At 36.1% G+C, this 22,822-nt stretch overlaps 2 protein-coding genes across 2 annotated transcripts in view; one reads left to right on the forward strand and one right to left on the reverse strand.

Moving 5' to 3' along the window:
* LOC121732762 (extracellular serine/threonine protein CG31145) overlaps positions 1-17,333 on the forward strand; it is a 73,910-nt gene extending 56,577 nt beyond the window's left edge. Inside the window, exons 5-12 of the mRNA XM_042122729.1 lie at positions 2,157-2,281; positions 4,324-4,402; positions 10,784-10,876; positions 12,897-13,140; positions 13,549-13,629; positions 14,187-14,299; positions 15,589-15,729; positions 16,418-17,333. Of these exons, the coding sequence (XP_041978663.1) occupies positions 2,157-2,281; positions 4,324-4,402; positions 10,784-10,876; positions 12,897-13,140; positions 13,549-13,629; positions 14,187-14,299; positions 15,589-15,729; positions 16,418-16,607 (1,066 nt within the window). The 3' untranslated portion in view covers positions 16,608-17,333. The remainder of the gene's footprint in view (positions 1-2,156; positions 2,282-4,323; positions 4,403-10,783; positions 10,877-12,896; positions 13,141-13,548; positions 13,630-14,186; positions 14,300-15,588; positions 15,730-16,417) is intronic.
* Positions 12,974-22,822, reverse strand: part of LOC121732763 — a 31,689-nt gene continuing 21,840 nt past the window's right edge. Inside the window, exons 5-6 of the transcript XR_006036428.1 lie at positions 14,906-14,911; positions 12,974-12,984 (exon numbers count right to left, since the gene is read on the reverse strand). The gene's annotated coding sequence lies outside the window, so the exon portion shown is untranslated. The remainder of the gene's footprint in view (positions 12,985-14,905; positions 14,912-22,822) is intronic.

Here is a 22,822-nt window from a genome sequence, read left to right on the forward strand (position 1 = left end):
TGGCGGCTGGACAAAGTTTCTAATGCTAAATGTAGAGTATGGACTAGTCCGTGCTGACTATAGATACTATTTCAAAAGAGAAGGCCGCATCGCCTTGTTCCTGGTGCATACGTGAAGATTATTTTATTTTTTTAGAATATAAACAAGATGGAAATAAAACAATACTGTACCCTAATTCTGCTTCTTAATGCAACACCGATGCAGCTTCGTTGCTCCTTCAATCCAGTTTATTTCCGTGGTATGGTATTTCATGAGAACACCAGCGTGCAGTTTGATAGGAAATAGACTGGATCGAACTAGAAACAAGACTGCATTAAAGTTAGGGAATCCTGAAAGAGCATAATTTTGTATTCTAAGGGTGGGTTGCACCAGAGGCGAAGTTATAGTTAAGGTTAAGGCCCTTGCCCTTCGGAGATTCCGTAATTTACCGTATTTAGAGCCTAATAAACTCATAATTCGAAAGCTACAAAGTTATAATAAAAATACAGCAATAATCTTCAGTATATCAACATTTCATTCCACGTTTAAAATTTTCTATTTTTATTTATTATACTCATGATAGTAGCTTTCAAATTAATACTAATTTATTAAAATTGAAGCATACTTTCAGCATCTCCCTAGTATTTACAAATTACGTTTATTTGAAACACACGACAATAGATAGACAATTTTATTAACTACATATTCCCCGTTTTAAAATTTTGAACTAAGAGATAAGTAAAAAAAATTGGATTTTTGTGCGATCTCGGCAACGCGTCAAATGTATGGTCAAGGTCGTTTGCTCGGGGGATGGCCTTAAGGTTATCGTCAAATATGGTGTCCATTAAGGACTATTACTAGAGATTTGACAGTTCATTTGACATTTTGTTATGGTTAGAGTTAAAGTTATAGTTAAAGTAAGTTGGTGCAACCCACCCTAAATATTATAGTATTTGCCTAAGGTATAAAAACTCGCTCTCCAAAATCAAATAAAACCTCAACTAAAATATGTCCACGTCAAACGTTTTGCATGTCCACAAATAGCCCGTATTACAATATCCGCCATTTAAATACTACTCTGTATTCGCATTTAAAACAATCTCTATTCTCGTATTCCCAATCGGCGTTTCACACGGAAAGAGTCAATAAATTTTATAGCAGATGGCTTGATTTCTAAATGCAGGTTATCGGGCCCTCCTTAGTATTCACCGGCGCTAGCCCCTTACAAGCGAATCACGTCCACCTATGTGTTCCACGCAGCCAAAACCAACACGGGGGAAAATCTTGCAAATCTCGACATTAACACAGGTTTAGGAGTGTGTGATCGAAATTTTGAATAGGAAGTTAATCGTTGCGTTAGTGACATACTGAGAGGCTGTAAAAATATGGAAGATGAAATGTTATTTCTTTGGTACCTACGCATAAAACTATGTGAGACTCTACAGTCTACTTCAGGGGTTCCCAATCTTTTCCAACCTGCGGCGCAGTTGCACGTCTCAACATTTTGTCACGGCGCCCTACTTAGGTAAAGTAGCTAGGTATCTTTTAGAAAAAGATACATAAATAAACACCTTTAATGATTATAGTAATTAATAAGGTTAAGCAGGTAAATAATAATAAACAAATATTTAATCATCTGCCTGCTTTGTCTAATTCATTTTATAATTTTATTTTATAATATTTGTGGTTTCGGATAATGATGGAGGATCGACTCACGGCGCCCCTCTTGCCATTCCGCGGCCCACCAGGGCGCCGCCGGTCCCCCGATTTTCCCGGTTGGGAACCCCTGGTCTACATGATACAACTTAGTAAATTAATAATTATTAGTAATTTCTGCAACATATCAATATATTTTGTTCTGTTTAGAACTACGAAAAATATTTTGATAATCCACCTCGCATTCGTTGCGCAGCAATTTATCAAACATTTACAAAACTATTTAACCGACTTCCTTCATGTTTAAATTCGCGAAGATATACCTATTTTTTATTTAAATCGGTTGAGCGGTATAAGCATACAAGGTAAGTAGTATAGACAAGCACATTATCGAGTTGATAATAATATGGATGTGCATCTGGTTTCATACAATAATATTAGTATATAAAATTATATGCACGGCGCGGTGAACAAATTTTGGAGCAATACTTCCGAAATTTCACCAACAATCTTTGTTGCAGTGTGAACGCGTCGAACTTGGAGAAGTTCCAGCTGAAGATAGCTCAGCACGAGTTGTATGAAGATGGCGAGCCGCTGGTCAGTGCCATCCTCAACGACATGGTCACATCGCCCATACTGCATGTTGGTAAGCAGCTTACTTAAGGGAGCGTTCAAGTAGTACGCAATTTGAAAGGGGAGTCTAAAATCTTCAAAAACATACTTGAACGCTTTCTTAAATAGTCGATTTGAATTGGCTACCCTTAAAATCACCGGATTGCCTCCTATTGGCCGGCTGCGTATATAAAGCACTAAGTTACTTTTATCTTAGAGAACTTCTGAAAAACTGTCTTCTAAAGAGTTTTAAAGAGTATCAGACACACATGCATCCATTGAATCAAATAAACATACCTACATTTAAGTAGAAAATAAGCAGTGATGGGGTAAATTATAATATTAAAATAATGAATAAATAACCCAATATTATGTATATTGGGTTATTTATTCATTATTAAACAGAGTTTCTACATACACTTTAATATTATAATTTAACCCATCACCGCTTATTTTCTACTTAGATGTAGGTATGTTTATTTGATTCAAGGGATGCATGTGTGTCTGATACTCTTTAAAACTCTTTAGAAGACAGTTTTTCAGAAGTTCTCTAAGATAAAAGATCCACATAAGATATACCCAAGCTTTTCCGTCAAACTCTACAAGTTATAGCTAAGTAATCATTAAATACCTATCTGTGAGTTACCTCTTTGCAATCACACAATAACGAGCCTCATGTTTATAAAGAGCGGCTTAAGTCAGGTTTAAAATAGTTTCATCAAGTCACCTGCGTGTACCCCGACCATGCATATTAGATGGAGTCGGGTCTGCAATCAGCCCCCCCGAACAATGCCACAATAATCTCACCCTTTACTTTCGTTCCAATTAAATATTAACACCACTTAAATGGATTTCATTGTCCACTTATATAATTCAAATTTAATTTTGGCTCCGACCTTTATTAGGTAGGTCCTCGAAGGATTTGTGGTCTGCTATAATTTCTCCGGGCGCGTGTGATTTAGAATGGTTTCGGGGATAGATTTACCTTTCGTATTCCACTTGCAATAAGTCTTTTGTTCTTTTCACTTTTGTTTATTTTTAAGCGTTTTTATTTAACGAATTTGACGTGTTAAATTGCAATAATTTTCTTTTCTTTTCAATGTTCAAAAATTCTAAAAAAGAAGAAAATAAAATAATAGAGGTTCTCTAAAGGCCGCACTCAAAGACGAATATTAATTACTTAATTGTAATTAAATTAAGATTTTGACAATTCATTGTCTGTCAAACTCTTCATTAAATTGAAGTTTAATTATCATTAAATGTCTCTGATTGCGGCCGTTAATCTTCTTGTTAAAAGTTAAAACAGTTAGGGCCTGTTTCACCAATCACCACTTTCTGATAAAGTGCCGAATAGGCTATTCACAGCTTTTTTGACAGCTTCTCCATACTTCATCTGTCAAGTTAATTGGTGGATAGCCTATTCGGCACTCATCAGGAAGTGGTGAAACAGGCCCTAATTATACCTATATTATTCCACGCTAATATAATAACTATTTTAACAAGGTCTAGGGCCTATTATTTTATTGATCTTGCAAGTATGTATTTAAGATCCAATTATGTCAATATCAAGAATAATAATCTACCCACCATAGACTGCTAGATTTAGACAACATTCAAAGTTAGCCTTAGCCAGTATTAAGGTCATATTAATTTTTTTCAAAGTTGGTATTACAACATTCTCTTTGTAACCCGACTACGGCGAAGCCAAAAGAAGGGTAATGATTTTGGCAGTTTATGTGTATGTTTGTGTCCTCGTAGCGGCTAAATTCCCGGTGCGATTTTAACAAATGAGGTGTTATAAGATTAGTAATGATACCGAAGCTTTTTATCGTGGGCTTTGGGCTACCGAATCTGAAAATTCCGTAACGAAAAAAACTAACACCGCCCAATCCGACCGCACCGCTATGCCGGCACGGTATTTGTGTACGTGCGACTAGACATATGCGAATTATAATTGCATAAATTGATATAAGCTTTACCACGGCAGTTCCCGAGTGCCACACGTATTTTTTTTACTTCTTACTTTTTGGCTTTTTGGCTTATGAATTATCAAATAACATAAATACGTCTTTACAGAGCAAAAGGAAGGAGGGACACAGTTGAAGCTTATCATAGACTACCCGAACGGCGTCCAAGCACTGTTCAAGCCGATGAGGTAAGCAATTTTCGTCCTTAAGGGTCAGCGCAGACAGAAAGGAGCGCAGCGAAGAGGATTTTATTAACGCACTTGAAAATAAACTTTAAAATTATTACACTAAAGTGCATAAATGCTTGATCCTTACAAGTTACAAGAAATGCTCGCGCGTCCTCGAGGATACGCAGGAATCCCTTATCGCACTTAAGTGTCATAATTTTAAAGTTTATTTTCAAGTGCGTTGATAAAATCCTCTCCGCTGCGCTCCGTTCTATCTGCGCTGGCCCCTAATGCTAGCCGCATATATACCCGTTTTCGATTTCCAAATTAGTTTTCCGTATTTGGACAACCGAATGAATGGTATCAGTAGAAAATACATTAACTGACGTTCACGTTCGTTTTTCTCCGAACGGTACAAATGTCGCACGTAGATACGTTTTAGATGCAAGCCGGCGCATTTGCGCGTGAAGAATAGGCTCGTTGAATTCCGAATCGAAATTCCACATTTGGAAATCGAATACAGAAAACGTGTGTCCTTGGTCAGCTTTAAGGGCCATAGTACCTGAAATTCACGCCACAATTAAAATAATTAAAATCTATTTCTAGAAAACCAAACCAAATTTTTGAGAATCATAGCAAAGACAAGCTAAGCTGTAGTTATTTTGTTATAACTTTTATATTTAAATAAATGTCTTTTAAGCTTTTCTTTAAAAGTAAGTGGCTACTTTAAGTTATCTGAAAATTCTATAATATTACTTATAATATCGAATTATAAAAAGTTATAACAAAAATACTACACGCCATTTACTAGTGCGTATATCGTATATCGTCGTATATCTTCTAATTTAATTTTATTCTGATTTTCTAGAAAAAAATACTATGGCGCTTGTGTCAGGACTCAGGTACTACCCCTTAATTACTGTTTGGTTTTGGTTTGGTGTTCTAAGACACATTTGTATTGTACAGCTCTAAGTGCTGTAGTTTTCAACTTTTCCGAGTTTCCGTCACCGTGTTGAGTTCCAAGTTCCAACTTCAGAAACGCTCGAACATTCTTTCGCATGATCGGATTAGGGATTCCTTGGAACTAGAAGTGCTATTGGAGTACTTTGTAAGTTGTGCTCGCTCTGCTATTGTCACTTTGCGGACTTTGTCAAACAAATATGACAATAAAATATTCCTACACAATAGCTAGAAGTGTTAGTATGCTTTTTTTTAAATGAAATAAGGGGGCAAACGAGCAAACGGGTCACCTGATGGAAAGCAACTTCCGTCGCCCATGGACACTCGCAGCATCAGAAGAGGTGCGTTGCCGGCCTTTTGAGAGGGAATAGGGTAATAGGGGAGGGAAGGGAAGGGAATAGGGGAGGGTAGGAAAGGGATTGGGCCTCCGGTAAACTCACTCACTCGGCGAACTGTTTCACGCCGGTTTTCTGTGAGAACGTGGTATTTCTCCGGTCGAGCCGGCCCATTCGTGCCGAAGCATGGCTCTCCCACGTCTATGCTCTCAATGTTAATTAAATTGTATGAATGAAGAAATATTATGTTTGCATTAAGTAATCCTATTAAAGAGCGAATTAGAAAACTTTTAAACACTTTTCTACAATAAACAAAGCTATTAAACTAAGTTAGAATAATAATTGTAGTGATAAAAACTGGTGTATTGGTTAGAAAGATTAAAAAGCTCTAGCTCTGGCGCTATGCTTCGACGACCTCTGTGGCTCAGTTGGTGGGCGTGTTATGTTGGTAGCTCAAGCCGGGGGTCGCGGGTTCGGACCCCGCCAACGGAACAAAAAGTTTTCAAAAGTTCATAGGTCATGGATATGTATTAAAATATATTATGTGTATCATAATATAATAAAAATCTTTAATATATGTATACTATAGTATAGTATAAAAGTATTAAATATATTTCCGTTGTCTGGTGCCCGTAACACAAGTCCTTCAGGTAGGTACTTAGCACGGGGCCAGACCGACGTGGTGTGAAGCGTCCATAGATATTAAAATATTTTGCTATGATGATAATAGCTCTAGCTATGATGATTCGATTGTTAATGTGCCATTGTGTTTGTTAATAAGGAATCTTATGCAAAGGTCGAAGCAGGGGCTGTACCACGAAACCGTTTTGAGAGTCAAACGATCGATCGAGAATGCCGCATCCTACTCTAACAAACGTGAAATGACGTTGTTAGAGCAGGACGCGGCATTCTCGTTCGATTGTTTGAGTCTCACAACAGTTTCGTAGTAGGCCTACAGAGGCGCTACTAGCATATACAGTAAATAATCCGATATTTTGCACACATCACATCAGAACATTGACGGAAACGTTGTCAAACGGCGAACAAAACTTTATGTTTACTCTCTTACCTCTATGCTGGTGCCGCCTCAAGCGTGCAAACATTGCTGTAGCATATCCAATAGGATAAGGGAGTGTAAAGTACCCCGCAAACGATCAAATTGTTTGTCAAATTTTACGTGTTTGTCAAACAGTTTGATAGTGTACAGCTTTGTTTGAAGCGTTTGTCAAACCAACTACGTGTTTGACCTGCTTGAAGAAAGTTTGCATTGGCGTAGCGTTTGACAAACGTGTTTGATCGTGTTCCGCTGTATTTGTCAAACAAGATCTCATGATCTCAAACCGATTCTAGCTAATTGTTTGACAAACTTGTTTGATGCACGTTTGTTCGTCTGCGCTGCTGTTTGATGAAAACGTAAATTACATCAAACATGTTTGTCAAACAAATTTGATCGCTTGCGGGGTACTTAATAGCACTGATATTAAAATTAATAGCATTATATCTGACCATCCCTATTTACATGAAAAAACAATCTAAACTTTAAATCGAATAGAAACACAGAAGATTCAGTGCAAATAGCGGTGCAGATAGTGTTAATTCTAACCTTTCGACATGTAAAACTATATACCCTGCGGACGGTGACATATCAAGGGCCGTGATCCACTATCCGCTTAGGGACGATAAATTTCCGAAGTAGATATTCGATAGCAACCCTTTCTTGGCGATCCGTTTTATCAGTCACGAGTTATCTGAGGTATTAGTTTTTGCTTGTTATCTATTGTTTTCGTACTAATTGGCCTTTCTTGGTCTTCATTTGAAGACAGTGTAGTTTTTATATGAAACTAGCTGTCCCGGTGAACTTCGTGTCACTTTAAAACCTTCCCTGGACATCTACGAATATTTTGAGACTAAAATTAGCCCAATCCGTTCAGCCGTTTTCGAGTTTTAGCGTTACTAACACAATTGGAAATCAATTTATATTTATATATAGACTAGCTGTCCCGGTGAACTTCGTGTCACATTAAAATCTTCCCTGGACTTCAACGAATATTGTAAGACTAAAATCAGCTCAATTCGTTCAGCCGTTTTCGAGTTTTAGCGCGACTAACACATTTGAAAATCCATTTTTATTTATAAGATAGATAAAAATAACATTTCAAATATAATGCCTATTGGCGCCAGCCTGGCTGTAAGTTGATCGTGGTTTGTAATATGTTTTCTCTCGAGTTCTACGTATACTTACAAAAGAAACAGACAGCGGGGCTAAAATGGTCACATTTAGCAGTTTCTCTCAATCAATTCAGCAAATGAATTGTCAAAACTGTCAAACTGACAAATGTCAAATCAGTACAAAAATACAGAAATGAATTGCAAGTAGAGTTGCATTTTGCGATTTTAGAAAAAATATAAATCATTTATATCATGATTCTTCAAAGCGACAATTTTAGCCCCGCAGTTAGCAGACTAAATTCTGACAAATGAAAAACAAGTTTGAATTGCAATTTGCAGGCTACGTTTCAGGGCAATTCTGTAAGAAACGCAGTTATTGCAGTACCTACTGCAATAACTGCGTTTCCTATTGTAGACATCAATTTTTTTATTGATCTTTCAATTGTCATTCCTAAATCCTATACGGTTAAAGTAGCTAGTAAACTTCAGTCATTTACTTTCGTTGTCTTTTGTAAAAGCCTTTTAAAATTCCATAATATAAGAACCAAACTTACAGCTCGAATCGTCGTTTAGCTGAACTAAAATTTACTTAACCGATTTGGAGGCGATCAGTGCTCTATAAATCGTCGGCCGGCGCTGCGCTATATTACCTGCACTATCTAACCAGACATTTGCTTTAAATATTGCATCGTAAACTAAAAACACTGATACAATCTACTAAAGTGGAGCGTTTGGTGATGAAAGGGAATGATTTTGTAACCTTATAACTGTGGAAGTTCGTATAGAATTTATGAATTATGTTCTATCGACAAAGCCGCTAGACTGGCAAGGTGGTTTTCCACTGTTTGCCAGCGACTGCGACCGACAAACATTCAAATAAAACGGCACTTTATGATCTAGACTGTAGGTTTTGCTCTACAGTCTACGCAATTACAAGGAAGCGGCGGCATGGATCACTAGACCAATGTTGGTAGAAACGAGCGCTTTAGAGCGCCGCTGAGTCGCTTACACGCACACAATAATTAAACGTTCTTTGTGTGAATACATAACGCCATTATTTTGCAGTTGTTGCATTTTCATTGCGAGTGCGAGTTTCTTACGCCGGTTCTTCTCGCCGGGATAGTTCCCGGAACGGTGGTAGGCACCGTAGTATCAACATTTTGAAAGCATTTTCTTAAAATTTACTCAGAAATAAAACAATTTTTATTTTATTTATTTATTTTGTTTTCAGTGCAAAAGCAAAGTTTTAAATCGTTTAGCTAACTTTTTCAGTATAGCACTATACATAAAGTAAATTTTTAAATACCTACTCAGACGGAATATTTATAGTATTTATAATATTTATCAGATAATTAATGGAAATCTCAATGACCACTACGTGGCATTGTTTACTTTCCTTAAACTTATAATTTTGGAAATTCCTGTGTGTGCGCATAAATACTCTCAGTTTGGTAATTCAAAGTTTTGCAATCATAACAGTTTTAGCACAATCAGTTCAGTGGTTTCAAAGGAATGTAGCCACAAACGCTGAGATATTATATAAAAAAAAGTAAAAACCCTTCTACTTTTCTTATTAGCAGAAATTAAACGGTAAAATAACAATAACGTCCGATATGGATCGTTGAAATCGTTCACATTAAGCACGTTACAAGTTCGTGCTCTATCTCGCTCTTATCTCATATCGGTCTAACAGCTTACAGCCCTAATTCGAGCTACTACTTTATTATCTTGAGATCTATCTGTCGATGGCTGGACTCGAGTTGCTGGTGACTTTTAACCGACTTCAAAAAAGGAGGTTTCTCAATTCGACCCTATATAATAAGCTTTTTGTTATTTTTTAATACTAATGGTAGTCGTCTCTGCTTTTCGCCCTTCTTTTGTCTCTTTTGTTAAATGTTTAGTTCCAAGAAATTCAATTTTATTTTAAATTTATCTTAATCTAATTTAAGTCCACCACGCCATACGATTTTTTTATAGTCTTTGATTTCTGGTGCTTATTCGAAGAAAAGTGATCGTTTAAGTAATAATTATTTTGTATGTTTGCGACAGATCTCTATGTTGCCGCGTTGGTCAAATATTATGGACCAATACAAGCGATTACGAACGTGTAGAAGTCTAATCATGATTGTTTATCATCGACGTCCATTCTCCACGCTGTAGACAGGTTGTCAATCTTGGTGACAATCCTAGCCCAACGTGGGTAGAGGTCTTTAAAATAATAATCAGTTCGTTAAGTTTATCGTCTGTCTGTTGATATGTTTACAGCTAAAAAGCTATAAACACTTTTAATTTTACAATTATTTTCTATAAAATTATTATCGTTTTCATGCTCTAGATATAGTCTCGTTAAGATCATTGACTTTTACCAATTATTTTTGCCATTTACTTTCATAATAATTTCAGAAAATTAGACTTTAGACTATAATTTCGTAATAAAATACCTTTATACTATGGAATATACAAAATAAATATTTTTCTGCTTCGATATTTTGCAGAGTATTCAAAGTAGCTTTTTCTATGCTATGAAATTGTAGATTTTCGGAATTCAGGACTGTATAATATTAATACAGTACACAGTCCTGAGTTCAGATAAAAACAGCATATCTTATAATATTATCTTTAAACGAGCAATTCTTGTATATAAACATAATATAATTGGAATCTCGGAATCGGCTCCAACGATTTTCATGAAATTTAGTATAATATATAAGGTGTTTCGGGGGCGATAAATCGATCTAGCTAGGAATCATTTTTAGAAAATATAATTTTATTCGTGTTTTATCAAATACCGAGCAAAGTTCGGTCAAATAGCTAGTAATCGTTATGTATTCAATTTAAAAAAAATTTAATTATGTAAGTACCGTTTATGTCTATAAACTTTTTTTTTAATTTTTTTGCTTTTAGGCTTAAAAAATCTCTATAACTTGTTTGTTTACAGGTTCGCGCGGGATGTCCAGACTCTGCCAAACCATTTCTACTTCTCCGACTACGAGAGACATAACGCTGAAATTGCTGCCTTCCATTTAGACAGGTATTAAACTTGATTGTGATTAAACGTCCATTCTAATATTACAAATGCAAAAGTGTGTCTGTTTGTTACCTCTTCACACCCATACAGCTCAACCATTATACTCTACAAGAAATCAGTCCTAATGTTTGTGATTGTATGTCTGTCTGTCTGTCTCTCTTATGTATTGTATGTCTGTTATCTCTTCACGCCCAAGGCGCTGAACCGATTTTGCTGAAATTTTGTATGGATATACTGTGGGTCTCGGGAAAGGACATATAATACTTTTTATCCCGGAAAAATGTACGGTTCTTTCACGATAAACGAATTTTGGCAAAGTAGTTCACAAAAAGCAGTGAAAAGCAACAAAACTCTTTTCGGAAGTCGGTTAAAAAGAAATATAAAGTGTTAAAATGGTAAGATGTCAAAAGTTTTGACGCTATTATGCAACGTCTCGTCTCGTTTTGGTGTAAACTCTCCTTTCTTCATCTAATTACACAGCTAGAGATGTTGTCTTTCTTGATTTCTTATATTTAGAATCAACAGACAAAACATGATAACGTTTTGGTTGATATTGTCTGTATTTATATTCTTTGACCCCAAAAATAATCACAAGCGTCAAGCATGTTAGATAAACAAGAGAATTTAGCAGAACATACGTTATCATGTAAATAGTTCAAGGATCGCTGCGAAAACAAGCAAGATATCAATTATGGATTAAGTTTCTTAGTGTATATGGACCATGTCGCCAATCTCCGAAGTCTACTATTTTTAAAAGTGGTATATTATCCCAAAAAATGTTCAATATATTTTTATGAAACTTGGAGCATTGAATTACTCAAGCCGGACTTGTAGTTCCGGAGATATGGGAACACAAACATAAAAACATACATACACTCTTGAAATTTGGCTCATTTGTTTAGACGCTGATATAGACCAACATAATATAATATGAAAACTGAGCAGTTCTGGAAATATTACATAGATACGCGTCGAATTGATTACGTTAAAAACAAATACAGCTTCGTTCCTAGTTCGATTCAGTAGCTAGACAAAAGTCAAACCTTCTGTTTGATGTCAGCCGAACCGGTTATTAAACCTGTCCTATGACTGCGTACACATAGAAAGGCCGTAGCCAAAGTCGAGTCGAGTCGTAACGAAATTCGTATCAAAATGTATGGGATTTGACATTTGTGTTCGCAAGCAAAATGTCATTTAGCGATGACTTATGTCAAACTGCATACATTTCGATAACGAATTTCGTCATCGTTTTTAACGAAAGGGGCTTTGTCTAAGGGGGCTGTATCCCTTTACAAAAGTAGAGATAGAGCAAGACCATCTCGTGGTCAAGGAATCTGAACAAAGTCTTCTTCGTCTGTTCAAAGCCTACGTCAGCTGCTCAGTGTGTTCCGAGCCCTTCGTAATTAGTCAGTCATAGCAATTATTGTTGTACCTGTCTCAGGACTAATTGCAGCCGTTACCGCACGTGTAATGCCACATCATACGTTACGCTGATCAAATTACTAACTATTATATGCCACTTGATCAACAATGCCTATCAATCCTATTGGCATAGAGAATGACGGCAGAAAGTTAAGAAATTAATGAATGTTGGTTCAAATTTTATTCCTTCTCTACATTTATTACTCGTGTCTATATTGTAATATAGCTTTCGCATATTCTGAAACTACTCATAATATTATGATAAGTGGAATCTTCCAAAATAGTCAGGGAGCCCTAAAACATTTTTTTTTTATTACTTTCAAGCAAATTTTTTGTGAGTAACTTGAAAGTGGTAGCTAACAGAGATAGAAAGGATTTCATACTTAGATTTGATGCTCCTAAAATATGGATTGCTCTATTTGTAGGACAATATTACTCTTAAATTATATAACTATTAACCTACCAGTATACAAAAAATCAGCTGGTTAGGTTCCGTTTTAGGGTTCTGTAATCAACAAAACTTGGTTGACTACGGTACCCTAAATCGGAACCCTTCAAATCAAAAACACTTTCAGTATAATTAACTATGGTCATTTTACAGGATATTAGGCTTCCGACGGGCGATGCCAGTAGTCGGGCGCGTCCTCAACATGACAACCGAGATCTATGACGTCACGGAAGGCGATATACTGAAGACCTTCTTTGTGTCACCAGCCAACAACTTCTGTTTTCACGGCAAATGCTCTTACTACTGCGACACCGGGCATGCCATATGCGGCAACCCTGATATGCTCGAAGGTAGCTTCGCCGCGTTCCTACCAGCTTCGGACTTGGCCGAGAGAAAGGTATAACACGAGCAAGTTAAATTTGCATCTGTCATTGTTGTTTTGTTCTCATCGAGGTGCAAACTTAACTTGGTCGAGTAGCTTTTAATTTTTTTAGCATTGTAATTACTGAAATATAAACCTACTTTTTGATCTGATAATAATCGTGTCTTGATTGGACTGCTACTTTAGTATGTCGCGGTTTTGACCGACTTTTGTGGATCTTGTGCAATTTTTCCCTTTTCTCCAATCGTTTACAAAATCAGTAATATTGTCCCAAAATATCTGATAAATGGTTAACAAAGATGAACATTGAACGCTATAATAAAGTACCTACCCTTACATGAAAAAAGGTAAATTGTTACAATTTCTTAAATAGGTAATCACACAAAAAGGGTAAATTGTTACAATTATGGGTAAATGTTGTAGGTATGGCGACACCCGTGGCGTCGGTCGTACCATAAACGACGGAAAGCGCAGTGGGAGCAGCAGTCCGACTATTGTGAGACGGTACGTCTTTCTTTTATATCCATGTTATTATGTTTTTGTGCATAAATATTGCGTCTTTTCTTATATATCAATGGCGTTATTTCATTTTTTGTTACTTTAAATGGTGCCTCTTTTCTTGTATGTCTATGGTGTTATTACGCTTTTGTGTTACATAAAATATCCATATGAATCTTTTTTATACGTTTTTGTTTTACCACATTGTTAAAGATGATGTTCATTTACATCATGATCAGTATGTTTTAAATTTATTTCGTTTAGTTTTATGCTAATTTAATTTCACACCTTATCCCCTGATATGAAATTAAATATAATCGTATTACAATTTTATTCTCACACTTTTATATATAATATAATTAATATAATATATTATTGTATTAAATATAGCAATTTTTCCACAAAACGATTAAGATTTTGGTTTTTGTACTATTTACATCAATTGTTTAATCTGCTTCTTTTTGATAGCTCATTTCTTTTTTTGTTTTATGTTTTTCTTTTTTAGCTTTCTTTTTTTATGTAGCTAACATTTTTTTACCTGAATTAATTTTATATAATTGTAGGTGCGGACAACTCCCCCCTATGACTCCGGTCGTCGTCTGCTGGATCTGATGGACATGTCCATCTTTGATTTCCTCACCGGCAACATGGACAGACATCATTATGAGACGTTCAAGTGAGTAAATTTCATATTACTTAACCAGGCACAAGACTTCATAATCCATTATCCTTTATATCCGAGGAAAAATGTACGGTTCCCGCGCGATAAACGAATTTTGGCGCAATGGAGTTGCGGGCGTCATCTAGTAATTATTATAAATTAATGTCAACATTTGTTTGAAGTGTTCTGCCCCGTTATTTTTATTAGACCCTAGAACCTCTTTTACTATCCTATCTCTCTTACTTACTACTTCTTCAATCTTTCGTTACGGTTTTCCAAAAGAGATTTAGAATGTCCCACGGACATAGACACAGATAGAATGACTTTTCGTTACAGTTACTTCACTAAATACTAACTTACTACTGGAATACAAGAGATGCTGTGTAGACCATTGATTGCCTATCCCTTATAGCTATTACAAAGAATGCCGAAAAGATTCAACACTTGACTGTGATCGAAGCACTTGACTTATATTTAAAGGAACTAATTATTCTGTGTTATTTTATAATTTACCTTGAAGTACACATAGGACTCATGGTAATATTATCACATAGAATCTAATTACATAACTATTACCTGCGAATGGAATTTACTCCCACACCTTCTATTGTTGTATTGGACTTTGATCTGTAAATTAACCCATACCTAACATTATATTAGTGCTAAAATAACTAACTGAATCGGTCCAATGTTTACAATCAGTGGCACACTTATTATTATAATTGACGTCATTATTGATGTCACAATTGCTTACAGTAGTACAATCATCTTTTTTATACGCCCCACACCTTTAAAGTATTTGCTTTTTCACAACTTCATTGCCCTGTTAATTTTACGAAATCATCTTGAATGTGGTCGCAATGGAAACCAACGCTGGTTGGCCGCCGCCGCCGCCTACATAAAGTTGTAGCAGACGACGTGTCGTTGCGACACATTATTTCTATGTATTTCTATGAATGTGTCGCTAGCTTCGTGTCGCTAGCTGCGCAGGGTATTTCAAAGAAATTCATACAAACCAGTAATGTCGCGACGACACGTCGTCTGCGGTTGCTTCATGTCGTCTGCTACCAACCAGCACCTTAACTCAGCTTCTACACCCCTTATTGACATTAAAGTGACAAAACATCCTTCTGTTACTGATTGGACTAGTACCTTCTGCAGCTGATGTATTATTTCTTCTCTTGTCCATTAATCATGGAATATGTTTTTACTTTTTTGCCGATTTATTTTATAGGTACATACTTCCTATTATTTCCTTCTGCTACTGAAATAATTAATGTATTCAACATCCACAACTCTTCCAGAATGTTCGGCAACGAGACGTTTACGCTGCACCTGGACCAGGGGCGGGCGTTCGGGAAGGCCTTCCACGACGAGCTGAGCATCCTCGCGCCGCTGCTGCAGTGCTGTCTCGTGCGGCACACCACTGTCGACGTGCTGCTGAGGTGAGACAACATAAACTGTTTCACAATTCGATCGCACCTGTTTTGCATTGTTCAGGACTACATAACCTATGGCCTTCCGCTACTGTTGACTTGATGTAGCAACACAAGTAATTTTGTTTCGAAAAGTTAATGACGAAAGCACATTTCTCAAAAATAGCTCTTTCTGCATTGCTATACTGTCACAGTGGGCTCTTTTAGGCGCTTTGCATACGACGGGGCGGGGCGGGCCGGTCAATTTCGCCCGCCCGTGTACGCCCGTCGAAGTCTGCGGCTGCCCGCGCCGCGTACACAAAGCTACAGAGTACATATTAGTTTAAACAAAGCACACACCGTCTGCGTTACTGCATGTAAACTGGTTTGTATGATCCACGGTGGGCAGCCGCGGACATGCGCCGCCGGGCACCAGCGGCGCGGTCTTTTTGCCCGCCGTGTGCGTTCGCAATATAGGATTCCCTTTGTGCGATCATTCGCGGCGAAATTGACCGGCCCGCCCCGCCGCGTCGTCTGCAAAGCGCCTTAAGGACACATACACACTCTTAAGTATTATCGCTTAGTTTTGTTACACCCTGAATATTCCTAATAATGGCAGGTAGAATAAGCTATATGATTTGCGTAAGTTGATCACAAAACAAAACAAAAAATCTAATAGTTTTAGACCATTCAAGACAAATATATTTTCTGCTTCCAGGCACCACAACGGCATACCCCTCTCCAAGGCGCTCCGGGAGTCCATGAAGGCGGACCCCGTATCCCCCATCCTATGGGAACCGCACCTCGAAGCGTTGGACAGAAGGATCGTCACCATCCTAGAAGCTATCAGAAAGTGTGTAGAGAAAGCGGAGAACCCGATCGAGAACGAACTCAATGACTTCGTATGACCATAGGATTAAAGTGATAGGGTTTTTTCCTTGTGAAATTGTTGACCTCCACGAGTGAATATGAAAGTGAATTTGTTAGAGTTTTTTTCGCAGTGAGGAACACTAAATGAAAAAAGGTGTATGGAAGTGAATTTTAGGGTTTTTTCCCAAGTTTAGGAACTCTTAAAGCGAACTTTTGTGGAATTTATTATTAGGGTTTTTTCCTGTGGTGAGGAACTCTAAAGTGAACTTTGTGATAAGGGTGAGTGCATACTGCACGTGAGGAAGGATAAGTCATGATTCAATGTAATTTATTTTGTAAGTAGCTCTTTTTAACTTAAGAGACTCAAGCTACATTTTTATTTTAGACAAAATTTAGATTTTTTTATATGTATATTGGACGTCATTTTATTTTTAATTAGGATAAATCTTTCGTGCATCTCGATATTTGGTTTAACTTTCTCGCTTTGCAAGAAAAAAATTTTTTTTCTCTTTAAAATTGTGTACGAAATAGTAAAAATTAAGCTAGTCCTAACCTAGCCTTGATTTATTAAAATTATTATTATCTTGATAAATTAAAGGAACATAACTAAATATATCGTGTAATGTTATGCGTAATGCTAGAATTTATTAATCTGGTATAAAATTGGCTGTTACATTCTAAAGATTACCGCGTTATAATTTTTATTTTATTTTGGAATTCTTTTGTTTTTTTTTCATTGTATAGTGTGTATAGACCTTTTCATTGACATAGATATAATATTGGTGCCAAAGATACTCCAAATGAATTAACATCAATATGATCATTCCACAGTAAGGATGAGCCATAACATGCCAAAAATTTGTTTGTACAAAACAATTTATTTCCGTCATCAATATATATACGTATTTGTAAATTGTGCACTTATGTTAAGACTAGGTGAATAAATCTTTCTTTATCGTAAAAAAATTTTTTCAAATTAAAAAATGTTTGCAAACATTTTTTTTTTCTTTTTGTCTTTCTAAAATACGAAATTATGAAAAAATGTTTTTACTATATTATACGGCATTTGTAACTATTTAAACTTTGATGTAATACACATTCAATGTTCATACGAATTTAGTTATATCGTGTCTAGGTTTTAGCATAAGGCGGCGTGTGCACCTTGGGCTATGATGGATTACCAAGATCGCGAAGCTGCCTATAGCTTGTAGAACTTCGTAAGCTCTTGTATTTGTCCATCATTGGCAACATGTAGAGGCCGTATAACATACATGTACGATAATGATTACTATGTATAAGTAGTATGTATGTATATTTTGAAAGTCTGACGTGTAGTTATAAGCCAAACCGACTTTGTACATAATAGTGAAATGCAATTTATTTTAAGTTCCTTGTATAGGCGACTTCGTGTGATTATTGTTATGACATCATAATAATTATTATAACTACTACACACGCTCGAATGTTATTGCAGACTGTATTCGAACGTGTGTAACTGATATAAGTGGTTTAAACTTTAACTGAACATATTTTTATGTTATAGTATACGTTATACATTTTTATAAGTGACTTATAATAAATATGTAATCAACTAATCACCTGAAATCATCTATACTTTTTGTTACCATAGCTTGAAGCTCAAGAATAACATATCATATAAATTTTTAATAGTGATATATTACTTGTTACTATATTATATTTTTTTCCTCTATTTTATTTTGTTATCGCGAATATAATATTTAGTACGGGTTAAGCTTATTTCATAATTTTGGTGCTCATAATATTTATAAACTAGAAAAGAGTTTTTGTCTCGATAATTATTTTAATGATTATAATTTTTTATCTTGGAATAGGTATTTTTTAACTTAAAATTAGTTGTTCCAAAATTTCAATTACTTTTTGTTCCATATTTTGAAATTTCATGTTCCAATTTTAGATTTTTTGTAATTGGCAACTGATCTCATGAAACTACGTACGTAGCATTTTTCTAGGTTTAAATTTTCCATTTTTCATTAAAAAAACCAAACAAAATAACTGCTCTTACTTTGTTCAAATTTTTAAAATTCCATTTACTTACTTATTTCTAAATTCAAAATATTTTATAATTTACTTATAACACGACATTGATATGCAACATAAAATAGACTCTGTAAATATATTGTCCATACTTTTTTTTTCTGTCAAACTTATTTCACCTTAAATTATTATAACATTATCGGCGGTGTCGTATGCTTTGTATGTAGAGACTTGCCAAAGAGGGATGAGTGTAATCTTGTTTAATATGCCGATTGCCGAGAGTTGGTTGTTAATAAATTGATGAACATAATATTTTGATGTTTTTTGTTACCTCATCACTTGTTTGATCGTTACGCAAGAAACACATTAGTGAATACAGGCTTAGTCGTTAGGACCTCAATACCTAACCTTTTCTGAAAAACATCTTAGTTTTTATGAAAAGCTAGTTCTACTATGCATGCCCAAAGATAAGTCTGGTAAAATTTGTTTGTTAACTAATAACTGTAGAGAAAAACTGTTTTCAGGTTTTATGAAATGACGAGCTTTTGCCCGTGGCTTTGCTCGCGTTAAGAAGTATTATTGTATACAAACTTTCATCCCCTATTTTAACCTCTTGGAGGTAGAATTGATCAAAATCATTTCTTAGCGGATGCCTACGTCATATTATCATCTATCTGCGTGCCAAATTTCAGCCCGATCGGTCCAGTGGTTTGGGCTGTGCGTTGATAGATCACCATGTCAGTCAGTCATCTTTAAGTTTTATATATTATATAGATAAAGGTTGCTACCCCTGGCTTTTTGGCTATTGTCTGAAAAATTTATGATTTTAAGTATAAATTGACTGTTTCGATTCACGTTTAGAATTCCTATTCTTGTGCTACAATTTTGCGGGCGAGGCTGTTAATCTCATAAAGATCGCATAAACCGAAGAAACAAAGATGGCCGCCATAAAAACTGAAGGAATGTTCAGTTTACAGCTTTACGACGGTCCGCTATACCGCGTTATATTACCATATTTTATATGGAAACTATTAGTAGTATAAATATACTGTCGTAAAAACTCAACAATATCGACTTGCAGAGAACGCGTTATGCATTGAGCTATGTTTAAGTATTTTTAGTGTACCTATACTGAGCAGTTTTACAATTAGACATAATATTATCTACATAATATAGCCTTCATTTAAGGCCAACTACACGATAGAGCCGGAAGTCTCAAAGTAGTTCAGGTCGACTCCTAGAGGCAAGGGTTCCACGCGTGACTCCTAGGCCTGTCAAAAAATCAACAATCGTAAGCAGGGGTCCATGAAAATTTATTTGGTTTGTTGTGAAGAACTAAAATTACTTTACTTAAAATAATAGCAGACCGTTACTAGACCGTTACTTAAAATAATAGCAAGTTTCATAGATTAGTATTGTAGGTTCACCAGATCTATCTTTTTTTTAAATTTTGAAAGTGGTCTACGAAACAAAGGAGTTTGGGAACCTTTGCGGTGGAACTTAAAATGCGCACCCTTCTTATTTTATAGCACAAAATTTCCAGTTTGTATCAAATAGTGAAGTGGTGGGAAGTGTCATTTAAAGTTAGACATGCTCTACCACAATGTAAATTTGTACAATAAAGTAGGCTGTAATAGCTTATAGCTTATCGTTAAACCGTGCTAGTTTATGAGCGTGCTTAGGAAGATGTTTTTTTTTTAATTAAAATAATTAGAGTCGTCTATGGGCCAGTCGCCCATATCCTTTGTTTGTCTCATTTACATTCCTAAGACGGTTGGATCGCAGCAAGGTATGGAACCCATCTGTGGTAGGTTGACTCAAACTTTGAAGTCACACTACAGGACAAAATTACATTATTACAGCCTACAACAGCAAGCCATCCATATCCATTCCATTTTTTACTAATATAAATGTGAAAGTGTGTTTGTCTGTCTGTCTGTTACCTCTTCACGTCCAAACGGCTGAACCGATTTCGTTTGGTATGTAGATATTTTGAGTCCCGGGAAGGGACATAGGATCAAAGTATCTCCATGCAAAATTTCAGCAAAACCGGTTCAGCAATTTCGGCGTGAAGTAACAGACAGACAGACAGACAGACGGACAGATAGACTTTATAGTTTAGACACACTTTCGTATTTATAATATTAGTATGGATAATGGATATGGATATCATGTAACGCAAAATAGCTTCTAGGTATTTTTCAGTTGCTAAAAATCCCAGTGCAGTAAATATCAGCGAAAGAATTTGATATTGTATAACGGATACATCAAATTGTGTATTCACAACAGTAGCGGACGGAATGTAAACATACAAATCTGTGACGAGCATTACATTTGCGCGGTATAGTTTCGGAGGTATCGCATTTTATACGATATCTTTTACCGAAGTACAGTATTTTATTTCAGAATTCAGAAAGAAGCGGCGTTCGACGCTGTGCGACCGCCCAGGGCGCCGCATAAAAGCGCTGAAGGCAAATAAAAGGAGCGCAAATTTTTTTCAGCATTATCGGTACCCTGGGCGCCGAAGAAATCTCGCCCAGGGCGCTAGTACTAAAACCGGCCCTGATTTCAGAAATATTATAATATACTATTGTAAAATACATGGTTTGTATTATTATTTTTATAGACATCTAGATGACGCCCGCAACTCCGTTCCGCCAGAACTCGTTTATCGCGCGGGAACCGTACATTTTGTCGGAACAAAAAGTATCCTTAGATGTCCTTTCCCGGGACTCAAAGTATCTCCATGCCAATTTTCAGAAAAATCGGTTCAGCGGTTTGGGCTTGAAGAGGTAACAGATAGACAGACAGACACACTTCTTTATAATATTAGTATGGATAGTAAACATGTACCTAGTTTAAATTAGGTACATTACTTCGTTTGGCTCGTAGAATTTCATATTATTTTAATATTTTTACCATTCCATAAATCAATGGTAATTTCTCTTTTTTCAATTGTAGAAAGAAAAAACCTTGCTTGAAATTGGTACCCTAAAAAATTACTAACTACTAACTAGGCACTGTAAGCTCTCTTGACTTGAATAAGCGCTAAATAATGTTTTGTCTCATATATTGCAAAAGTCGTATGAATATTAAAACTTAAGTATAAGTACTATAATTAATTTATAATTTTATTGCTATTTTATAATTAGTAAGACAATGATTACCTTCTTTAGGGTTAAGACACCTCTTAATATAATATCATTTTTTGATTGTTTTTTCATGTATTTATAAATCTCGGTTAAATATCATACAGACGTATGAAATTTATCGCAACTATTACCTGAACAACTAATGTTCAGAATTGAAAGGCTGTCGAAACTTGGATGTTGTCTAAATATCGTTTACGGTTTAGTACATATAGAGTTACAATAGGTACCAGGTTTCAGCATATCCACAAGTTAGTGTCTAAACAAAATACTAAGTTTGACGTTTCACATAATACCTGTAAATAAAGGCTTTTATTGACAAGAGAATATTCCTAATTCTAGGCCCGTATAAATAGTCAGTACTTAAGTTGCGACCCGGTCTCAAGACGCGGTTTGGCTCTGTGATTGGTCCAAATTTTGACAGCCAACCAATCACTGAGCCTGAACCGAGTCTTGAGTCCGAGATGCCTCTTGAGTACTGACTATTTATACGGGCCCTAGAGTCGGATCTAGATTTTGCTACATGTATTTTGTGATAAAAACTTATTTTATGTCCCAGAATTTAAAGTACTTCCATACCGATCAAATTCAGTTGTGAAGAGGTTTTGCCTCTGACAAACAGACCAACACACAAACATTTGCAAAGATATTTAGTGTGGTTATAATATTAGTCCCGGCCCCCCGGCCAACGAGAGCACTGATCCATACGCGCCAAATCGTACACCTCTTTTACAAGAACTGCCTGCATAAAATATTCCACTGCCACAATCAAATTAATAACCCTAAACTAACATATTTCACCGTCACAGAGCGCGACATTCGAAACGTATCCAATTGAAATCGACATTCAAAATTCGGGAAAAAAGCGTTTAGACGTCCGTACGGCATGGCCTGGCCTGATTTATGGCCAATTGCGCCAGGCCTATTGTTCCAGGCCATTTATCAGGCCGGACACAATTCACTAGGCCAGATTTGCTAACACGCTCGCTATTGTAGGGCGGACGATAATTCCTAATGCGTGCAGCGTGTCGTCTGATATTAATTACGGCATCTGGAAATATTGTCTTGTCCCCCGAATAGTCCCGAGC

Source organism: Aricia agestis, chromosome 12 (assembly GCF_905147365.1).
Source record: "Aricia agestis chromosome 12, ilAriAges1.1, whole genome shotgun sequence".
In the NCBI taxonomy this organism is placed as follows: Eukaryota; Metazoa; Arthropoda; class Insecta; order Lepidoptera; family Lycaenidae; genus Aricia; species Aricia agestis.